Source organism: Crotalus tigris, unplaced genomic scaffold (genome assembly GCF_016545835.1).
Source record: "Crotalus tigris isolate CLP2741 ecotype Arizona unplaced genomic scaffold, ASM1654583v1 scf7180000019496.3020429, whole genome shotgun sequence".
In the NCBI taxonomy this organism is placed as follows: domain Eukaryota; kingdom Metazoa; phylum Chordata; class Lepidosauria; order Squamata; family Viperidae; genus Crotalus; species Crotalus tigris.
The window spans coordinates 2980845-2992318 of record NW_024097566.1 but is presented as its reverse complement, the minus strand read 5'-3'; the positions used below and the strand labels follow the sequence as shown (position 1 = coordinate 2992318).

Sequence of the window (11474 nt, the reverse complement as noted above, 5' to 3'; positions counted from 1 at the left end):
GGCCTAGGATTCTTTCAAATGTCCACTGAAACCTTATTTTTGAAAACAAACAAACAGAGGTAATACCCTTTCAAAAGTTCACTAAATTTATGTGCCTAAAGCTCCTGATTCGGAAAGGACTTTGGAAAGCCCTGATCCAGCATCATGTGTATAGCTGCCTCTTTGGAAGCCATTTCCCATTTCCTCTCAACCCAGACCAATTGGTCATGGAAGACTGCCTGCAGTAAACAACATGGCTAATAGGAGCTAGGCAGAGTCTGACACTTAAGTGGTTCATCATCAAAATCAAGAAAACTGATTGTAGATCATGTCAAGGCCTCATCTGTTTAGTGGAGATGAAACAAAAGCAGCAGCATGAAGATGAGTCATATAAAAAAAAAAAACAATTTGCAGAGCATAGTTTGTGCCATTGTGGGTCTTTGGTGTTAGATAGAGGAAGCAATCTGAATATCCTAAAAGAAAGCATGACTGTCTGGTAAGGGGACCAAATACTAGATTCCTCTCATTGAAATATTTTATGCATATTTATAAATACACATGTAGTTTGATATATTTCCTTTATATGTAGATATATTTTATGTCAGTGGTTCTCAACCTGTGGGTCGGGACCCCATTTGGGGTCAAACGACCATTTCACGGGGGTCACCAAACAAGGCTGTCCGCCATTTTTCCCCCTTTTTCTTTGGCCATGCCCCTGGCACCCAGTGATGTATAAGTGATTGAAGGTCACCACAACATGGGGAACTGTATTATGGGGTCACGGCATTAGAAAGGTTGAGAACCACTGTTTTATGTGAAGCATTTCATGCAGATCTAGCTTTATTTACCTGTTGTGATACACAAACATTCTTAATATCATGCAGCAAATGTAGACTTTTTATAGCAAATAAGGAATTGACATTATAAGTTGCAGCTGTTCAGGGATGCAGACAATTAGCAAGATGGCAAATTTGAAGAAAAGGTAAGAAATTGCCCCAATGTCGTTTTTGTACTATATGCCAACAACCCTAAAATTTTGTACATTGTAAAGTAGACAGCTTCTAAAGTTCAAGCAAAACTCATCATGTTCACGGGAAATAGTTTTTAAGAAGAATGCATTATCAAATAAATAAACGCTCAACTTCTGTTTGTTAAACAGGAAGGGGAAAACATTTCATTCAGCATACCACTTGTTAAAAGGTTTCCTTTAGAGCCTTGTCATAACAAATGCATTCTTCTCAGTCAGCCCTACTTATGGGTAAGCAACCTACCTTGATATTGCACTGACATTAAACAATATGTAACACCCATACTTGTTTAATAGGTTTATTATTTTTGAAGATTTTACAATTACATTTCATCAACTGATACAACAAAACATATCTGGCTATTTTAAGAGGGCTTTTAGAGATTGGCACATGGTGGTTCCATTTAGTCCTTATATACATTGATGCTTAAATACTAAATAGCATATTGGGTATTTACTCAAGCAGGCTTCTTTGTACATCCTGATCACTAGCAAGTCTTCACACAGCAGCTTATTGACAAGTCCTTTAATTATAGAAATAAGAATGGTGGTAGAGAAGAAGAGCTTTTTTATGTCTGACCTTGAAATGGAAAGAGATTCTGTTATATTACATAGCCCAAGAAATATTAGCAGTATGTTCTTTGGCTTTCATTCGTAAAACTGCAATACTGGAAGACCTCCGTTCAAATTCTGGCTTGGTTTCAAATGCATGTCCATTAGTTCCAGAAAGTAAAGAGTCAGTAAAGAAGTTATTAAGGGGAACATGGCTGAACTGGCTCTGATGATTTGAAAAGCCAGAGTACCCAGAATCTGTCCGAGGAGAATGGGAATAAGGGGTCATACAAGAGGAAGTATCCCGTGGAAGCATGCAGGAAGTCACCGAACTGCTAGCTGCATTTCCTGCCCACAAATTATTCTGAATCTGGAACATATAAACAAGACAAGATTAAATGTATATTTTAAACATCTTTTTTTCCTCTAGTTTCATTTTTCATTGAACCTATTGTCAATACAGCTGGCAATAGGATAATATTAAGTTTATGCAAATGCAAAATAGAAATTCAAATGAGAAGTTTAATTTTCTGAAGCAGTTGACAAAGTAACAAAGCTGATCTTAGGTATTCTCCCTTTAGCTAGAGAACTGGGTATCATTTGCTGACTTGCCTCAGACTAGAAAATACCTTTGGCCACATTTGGTCACAACCATCTTCCCCAAAGTAAAATTCAACAGTGATGAAATACTTGGTAGCCATTCATGGAATGTAGAAGCACTTGTTTTAGTACACATAAGATCAGGGCCTGTATTTTCTGAGGAAATCATTATTTTGCTTATAGTCCCTTCACAATAGATTGAGGTATAGTTTTAACAGAAACTCTCAGTCAATGTCATGAATAACTTGGTGCTACATTTTTGCAGGAAGACTGAGATATCAACAGTGTGATTCTCCTGTAGCAATACATGCATATAATGAAATGTTTTCTGGGCAACTCTGGTTTATAAATCTGACATATATTAGTAATGAAAAAAAATGAAAAAGAAGGAAACCTAGAACTAAATTTCATAACCTCTGCATTTCATTTTAACCTTGAAAATAAAGTTGTATCTAGTATATTTAGAATATTTTATTTATTTTGGTAACTGTTCAGAAAGATTGATATATTTATTTCCTACGGATAGGACAGCTCAATGATGTCTTCTGAAAATTTTCATCAGCCACAGGAAGATAGCATAAATTTGAGAGAGTCGCCCCCCCCCCCCATGTGGCTGCCACATACTCCAAACAGATCTGGATCGATATAATGGCCTGAAAGCCAACAGTTATTGTTGTAGTGCCTTTGGGTAAGATAAGTGTCATTCTCAAAAATCTTTTGGAAAATTTCTTTTCTCCCTGGAGAAATACAGTCAATGATCACTTAATTCTTCTGTTCATGGAAAGTGGAAAAAATTTGTAGGAGATGTTTGTTCCTTAGTTTGAAATTAGCTATGTATACAGCAGCAACATGTACAGCTACTCTGAAAAATCACTGCAGAAATGGAAGCAAGCTATAAAACTAAACATCAGTATATAGGAAGAGTTTAACCCTGTCCTCTAACCTTGGATCTGGACCAAAGAAAGAATCAGAATATCAACTACTATTGTTTGGGGGGGGGGAAGGATACATTCATTTCAGCTGCAGTGGGAAAATAGTGCCTTGCCTTGAGACATTTATTTATGGAGATATTGTCAAACAGTTGCAAGCTGAAGCCAAAGTAACTGAGGAACAGCCAATTTTTTGTCATCCTTATCTTCGCTATCAAATTCTCAGGTGACTAAATCAAAAAAATGGAAATAGAATTGTATTCTGTTTGAGAATGTCATTTACACAAATAAAACTATATGCACAAGAGCTGTAGGAATAAATAGAAAAGCTCAGCAAGTGATTGTACATATACATGTGGTTGTACATTTGCTGATGTCTGAGGTATATTTCTATTCTCTTTTCTGATTGATTCACAGCATCATTTGAAAGGCAAGAATGAGAATACAAAGTGCTCCTTACTCACATGGTTCTTAGCATCCTTCCCTTTTTCCATATATTCCATTCCTCAAAAATCCTCTTGTACAGATGTTCCAACATCCAATGGAGCACTTCTGGAATGTCAGAGAAGTCATACTGGCATTCCTTATGTCTAGCAAGGACCAATTTTATGGTTGCTAAGAAGTCACCATATCATCTCACGAAAACAACTTACTAACCCATGGGTGGGCCACATTTAGGATTATATTAATGTGGCAGAAGGTATGCTGCCCCATTTGCCCCATGGATGTCACACAAACCAAGCATTCCCATCCCAGACCCACTCATATCTGTCCATACATCCCCAAAGGTCAAATACTGCCAACTGTGGTGCTTATTTGCTGGACATATTGAAATCAAAGCAGAACCACAAACTCTTTTGCTGTTAATATATTTTAGGACATTAATAATATTTACAGTAATTAAATTCATAAAGTTATGGTTCCAAATAGCACAAAAATTCTAGAAAAGCCTAAACCTTCATCCTTTTAAGGGGGGAAAAGACATAACATTCGGCCACTACTAGGTTTCAATTAATATTGTTCGAAATAAATACATAACAATCCACATGGCAACTGTTATGTCAATAATTATCTTAGACTTTCAATAAACAAATAATTAATATCAGTATATTGTATATAAACAATCAAAATTGGGTTAGCCTTTTCAAAACTGAGCCGAGGTGGCGCAGCAGTTAGAGTGCAGTACTGCAGGCCACTTTAGCTGACTGTGTTCAGCAGGTCAGCGGTTCAAATCTCACCGGCTCAAGGTTGACTCAGCCTTGCATCCTTCCGGGGTAGGTAAAATGAGGACCCAGATTGTTGGGGGCAATGTAAATATATATATACATTGCTTACTGGTGTACACCGCTTAGAGAGTGCTTGTGCTTAAAGCAGTATATAAGTCTCATAAATAAATAAATAAAATACTGGCACAGAAAAAAAAAAACCACAAGAACCTTGTTTGCAACACCCAGTTTTAATTAAACCATGCAAACCAATTTCCATGCATGTGGCTAACAAATTCTAAATAACTAAGTTCCTTTTTGCTTTAGATAGCTAGTAAATTTCAGCTTAGTATGCCATCCAAACTTTCTTAACATCTAATGGATTTGGGTTTTACCATTTGCCATTTGATCTCACATTTTATCAAGGTGGGTATCTGAACTCCCGAAGATTAAAAAGATGTTAAAAACACATGGAAACAGACAAAAACTGAATTCATGGTTGATTTATATGACAAAAACAGAGTCTGTCTTATTCAAATCAAAGAAGTCAATGTATTCATTTCAGTAAAATGTATCAACTTCACCAACCATAGCGAATACTATTGTATCTTTCCATCTCTGTGCATACAATAATCTAACCACAATAATTATATATTGAAATAATCTTCCATGACTTCTCTTAACTGGTTATCCATTAACACCAAAAGAAAACATTCTGGCTTCAACTGAATATTGACTCCCTATTTATCATTAAAATATTTTGTATCAAAATATGTATTTGAATCTATTTTTATATGTCTATCAAGTAAGATAAAATGTCCTTTCATGTTGTTCACATTTCCAACATACATTTGAATTGCATTTCATATAATCTCCGGTGTCATGTACCAACAATACTTTTTTACATAAAAAATGTCTTTCAGATGATAACACAATGTAAATTTCAACCCTTTTAACCACAGTTAGAAAAAAACCATGGAAGAGTATCTCTATATATTATTACTTTTGCAAGATTATTATATGCAGAGATAGAAAGATTTGGCACTTCCCATTATGGAGGAATGGTTGGTGAAACTGACAGATTTTGCTGAATTCCTTTGATTAGAGAAAAGACACTATATTTATTGATGATTAACTCTTATGGACTTTTACATAAAAATGAAAAATGTGAAATTATGGTTTATGGTTTTGATGATTACATAGGACTATAGAAAGAAGAATAATATGATGTAACTTTAGAGATAGAGGCAAAAACATATTTGTATTTATAGCTACCATGAAAAATATCTGTTGCTACTTCTTCATCACTTTTTTATTTATTTTTATTTTTCTTCAACTTTTTCCTTTTTTTTGTACTTTTTGTTTTTTCTTTGATTTCTTTTTCTTTATTCCTCCTTACATTATATTAATGTATCATAGTTTTTATCTTCTTGTTTAAAGTTTATGTATACAGAGCCTGTAATCCTTCTAGCAACACATGATTTCAGAGCAAATGGCAAATGTTTTCCATGTTTTATTGCAAAATGATTGTATGTTATCATTTTAATTTGCTGTGAAAGTTGAAAATTTAACCACAAACTTTATGTCAGACAAATACATTAAGAATTTATAAAGCTGGCAAGCAACTGTGAAAAGTTTTCTTAGTAGAGAGAATATAAAGTGGATAATATGAACACAACACTTACTGCTTGGCTCATGAATTTAGTTGAACTTTAAAAGTTATGGTACTGTGAATTTTATTTCTTCCACTTTTTTAAGTAAAAGAGTACATGTTGAAGACTCATTACTTAGCAAGCTATATAGTGTAAGTATCATAAAACAAAATCCTAAACCTAAAATTTATACTGGAATTCAGAATAAATAAAACTACTAGTTTACAATAAGTAGAAAACCCTGGTACATGGGAGGGAAAGAAAACAGTGCTTGAATATAATTATTCTTGTTTAAATTTTCTGTGATCTGTGCAGTATATAAAAGGTAATTCAGGGAGTTTCTGAATAAGCCTACACATAGATCTCACCTCTGGTTTCTGTTATATCACAAACATTTTAAGTTTTTCTCTTGTGGTTAACATGAAATCACCGAAGTATTATTTAGTGTGTTTGTGCATGTATGTGTTTATATCTGAGTATGTTACATAGGGTCTGTAAGATTCAAACAGTACATAAGGTCTGTAAGATTCAAACTCATCTGTACATCAACTACAATTTTAGCCAATTAATAGGTAAAGATAACTTTAATCTATGGGGCTTGGCAGACAATATATAATTTAAAGTTATTTTAGCTTTAGCATGTTACCCTGCTACAAAAAATTAAACTAAAGAGTATGTCCTTTACAGTCTTAAAGAGATACCCTTAAATATGCATTTCTCATTTGTATTTATAACTACTGCAAATGCAGTTTATTAATCAATTTCAAATATTCTTTAATTTAACTAGTAGCCCACTGTACGTGGAGATTCTCAGTCCTCCAGGTCATAGTTGTCTCAAAGGTGCTTTTTCAAAAGGTATCTGGACTGGGTTTTGTTTTTCCATTAGGAAATGTTTCACTTCTCATCCAAGAAGCTCAAGTGATGAAACTTCTTGGATGAGAAGTCAAATGTTTTCTTCTTACTCTTCAAGGAAAAAAGCACCTTTGAGATAGCAGCCCCACTGTTTGCTAGATAGAAATACCAAGCCCTGGCCTCCAAGTCATTTCTGCATTCTTAAGCGATGACTCATAGTACCAGCAATGGAAGATGGAAGAACAAGTAATAGGAAAGTGAAATATATACTGTAACTACAAGTAATAGAAGTCCTACAAACTAAGAGATTCTAGACATATTCCAAGAACTTCAAAGTAAATAGCAGAGGGGAGAAAAAGTTATATCATGCCAGCTGATATCAAAATCTATATAAAAAGAACAATAACCATCTTGAGTCTTAATGTTATAGAAAATAAACAGCTATGTGCAATATTGTGTGGCCCAATATACATTAAATTGGGATGATATCTAATGTAATGTTCTGATGGTTAGTTGTCAACTGTACATTGAACTAGTAGATTCACTTTATTTTTTACAATTTTACAGTTTTATGTTTGATGTCCGTTAGCTAGATTATAAAAATTGTAAAATAATTATAAACAACCTAGCCATAAAAATGAACCTCAGTAATTTATCACTGAATATCAATATATGTTGCTTAGTCAAATTACCATTCCCATGTTATACTGATAATGAAAAAAGTTAGAAGGGTATCAGCTTAAAATATCATAGCTTGGAACTTAAAGCCAAAACCTCAGGATGATGACATTTAAAGCTGTGTGTTAGTCAGATAATTCCATCAAATAGGCAATATCAGCACAGGCAGTTACTGTATACCAAGTTCAATGCAGTTTTCCAGAACAAATTTAATTAGGCCAATGGGGGCTAGCATTTCCAGGCAGTATCAAAAAAGGCCAATTGATCCAGGCAGCTAACCCAAAAGTTAGTTAGTCCTCAAAGACCCAGTCCTGTTGGAGTTGTATTAACTTCACCCAGTCACCTAAATCCCCCATGCTATACATGAAAATTAAATATCACTTCTGCATACACACGGCAAACAATCCTCCAGGTCTTCTGTAACATTAGTGCTAAAGTTATTAGTAATTCCAAGGGGTGTGAAGTGATGGCCTCCTGGCTTCCTTCACATTAGGTGAGAGGATCAAAGCATGAGAGAAAGGCTATAGTGAAAAGTTATTCTACCACTTACTTCCCTGATTGAGTGCCCACCAGAAGAGTTGGGCAGGATGACTTGAATTTCTGGGAGATGCAGTAACACACATCTAAAAGACAGGCAAGGCAACTCTACTGCACAAACAAAAGCAATATTTAGATAAGGGACAGGAGGTAGTCCTCTTTTTCTTTATTCTCATTATGATTATGATTCTGGCTTTCTTCTACATGTGAGTTAGATTGCACTGAAAGATAGTAACTGACCTGATGAGCATTCCATGGTCATGGCTACTTTGTTTTGTTAAACATAATTATTATATGTCACAGTACATTCATTCTGTCGTCTCTATCTCTCTCTTGCCATGTAAATAAATCTAAGAAATGGGACTCTCCTACCATCATATATTGAACCATTTCAGGAATCAGGAGAGTAAACCATGGCACCCTAGAATACATGATATTAAACTTGAAGTGCTGGTTTATAGAAACATAAGTGTGTTCTTATTGTCCATATGAATCCTTTATTCCATGCCATACATAGCCAACCTGTATTGTATACAGGTTTGAGTATTTTTTTTAAAAAAAGAAAGGAGGATTCTAGCAGTTTTCTTTTTCAGAAAGAGCAGTTATTTAAGTCTCTCTTTTGGAGGAAAAAGTGCAAAAAAAAGAGAGGACATACATTATTTTCACAAAGTGAACAATTTTTTCTCAATATAAATTAGCCCATCTTTACCCTTGGTTTTTGCAAAATGCTACAAAAAGGGACTATCTTTCAGAGCAAGAACCTAATAATTTGGAATTGTGTGCCTTGCTATATTATATTGTTTGTCTGACACCATTACCAGGGAGAGATCTTTGTATCACCCCAATTACCCCATATCCACAACTGGCTCCACTTTAATCATTGTGTCTATGTCTTCCTGTCTTTCTCATCCACCCCCACCATATCTGTTTTCTGGACAACAACCCTGCTCATTATTATATTTAATTTCACTTTCCTTGACTTCTGGCCTGCAATTTTATAGGAACTGGGAACCAAGGTTTAAAACACAAATTTAGTAACCTAAGCAGCAAGGGAATCCAAGTTATTTTTAAAAATAATTTAGCAACTGATATCAGTTATTTTTAAGTTTCTGTTTTTGATTTATTCATAATAATAAACTTGGGTGTGATGAAATTAAATCATAGTTTTTCTTTTTCCTTCTTGATGTGCCAGAAGAACAGAGAGGAAAAAAGAGAACTAAAGTTTGGCTTAGCCATATAATAGCTTGTGCCTGTGACTCAGGCATAGGAATGATTATTTAATTAAGCAGTGAGATTTACCCTGATCCACTTAGTAATATTATCTTTGTCTATTGCTTCCATCATTTACCAATATGGACTAGCAAAATAAGTCCATTTTATATTCATTTTATATGATTTTACAATATGGGAGTATTCAGAATGGGTAGAACACAGTCATGTATGCTACATTTCCCCCATAAAATGCTCTCATCCCATTTTTTAGAATCTGAGCAGGAAAATCAACAAGGAATTTATTTTTATTTGCATTTGTTGAATATGAATAGTAAGTAGTAATGTGATATGTAATCATTACTTTACAGGATAAATAGCATTAGCACTTAGACTTATATACCGCTTCACAGAGCTTTAAAGCCCTCTCTAACCAATTTACAGGGTCAGCATATTGCCCCCAACAATCTGGGTCCTCATTTTACCAACCTCAGAAGGATGGAAGCCTGAGTCAACCTTGAGCCCATAAGACAAACTGCCAAACTGCTGGCAGCCAGGAGTCAGCAGAAGCAGAAGTAGCCTGCAATATTGCATTCTAACCACTGCGCCACCAAATTACTAGATTTGAAAGTGCATTCAACCAGAAGTTAGTAGAAACATTTTTTTTTCTCTTGCTGTAGTAAATCCTGAAAGTGTGGAAGTAAAATAAGGGCCCATATACCTTTCAGAGAGCTTGTGAAATGAGATACCTTTCAGGCATTATTACTAAGTCATTCTACATTTATTTAAAAAGAATATTATGATATATTATTTCTTGATGCTCTTTTAGACTGCCCAACAATTCCTATGGAGCACCCTGACCCAAAGATTATTCAGGAATATGATAGCTCAATTTTATCATCCAATAATAAGATGGTAAATTTGAGAGGTCACCTCTACTAAGGAGAAAAACAGAATAACAGAGTTGTAAGGGACCTTGGAGGTCTTCTAGTCCAACCCTCCGCTCAGGCAGGACATTTCAAACAAATGGTTGTCCAGTTTCTTTTTAAAAACTTCCATTATTGGAGCACCCACAACTTCTGGAGGCAAGTTGTTACACTGATTGTTCTAACTGTCAGGAAATTTCTCCTTAGTTCTAAGTTGTTTCTCTCCTTGATTAGTTTCCATCCATTGTTTCTTGTCCTGCCTTCAGGTGTCCTGCCTTCAGGAGAATAGGTTGACCCCCTCTTCCTTATGGCAGCCTCTTAGTTATTGAAATACTGCTATCATGTCACTCCTAGTCCTAAGGACCCCTAGTCCTAAAGCTTATCTAAGCCTTAAATAAATTTTTGCTTCCCAAATTTCCAAGAGTATCTTCCTAATAAGACTGCAGTGAAAATTTGGGCATTTCAACATAGTAACCAATTTCCCATATATCAAAATTATCCAAATGGACTTATCCTGCCAGGTTCCAAACTGACCAGCATTTCCTCTAACTAACAAATAGAGAACCACAGAAATTTGCAGCTTCCCACCATTTGTTTTTCTGGCAAAGGAGAAAAAAAAAATAGGTCTGACAATAACAATAACAAAAAAACCCCTACAAACTGATGTATAAACATTAGAGAATTCTACAAATTTTGCATCTGCCAGGGCAGCCAAGTGCCATGTAGTCAGGAAGACAAAGCAGGTGGGAATTCTAGTAGGAAACTGAGCTGTCCCATCAAGCTCCTGCATCTCAAAATAAAAGTTTCGCAGTTTGAACTATGCCAAAGAAGATGATATGGGAAAGCTGGGGCATGGTACAGATAAAGTATCAGTGCCAAACTCTTTGTGGAAGGATCTTCTAATGATCCAAAGACAACTTTATGGATTATATAAATAATTGGAAATTACAATTAACGCACTCATAATTGCCATTCCCACTTACTAAGTTAAGTATAATGCCAAATAAATATTCTTTAAGGGGAATATCATGCATTCCACTAAGGGTAAAAAGCTGTGGTCAATTAATGTGAATTACTGACTTTTAGAAGGACTGGGAGCTTTTGTAATTACATACAACAAAACAACATTTAGTCAAATACCATAATATTGACCATGTTGTTGTTGTTAATTGTGAAGTCATGTCCGACCCATTGCGACCCCATGGACAATGTTCCTCCAGGTCTTCCTGTCCTCTACCATCTTCTGGAGTCCATTTAAGTTCACGCCTACTGCTTCAGTGACTCCATCCAGCCACCTCATTCTCTGTCGTTCCCTTCTTCTATTGTCC

At 35.1% G+C, this 11474-nt stretch overlaps 1 protein-coding gene across 1 annotated transcript in view; it reads right to left on the bottom strand.

The window, feature by feature from the left end:
* Positions 1-1317: 1317 nt before the first annotated feature.
* The window catches only part of ALX1 (ALX homeobox 1), a 28297-nt gene continuing 18140 nt past the window's right edge, over positions 1318-11474 (bottom strand). Inside the window, exon 4 of the mRNA XM_039362974.1 lies at positions 1318-1928. Coding sequence (XP_039218908.1) covers positions 1614-1928 — 315 coding nt within the window. The 3' untranslated portion in view covers positions 1318-1613. The remainder of the gene's footprint in view (positions 1929-11474) is intronic.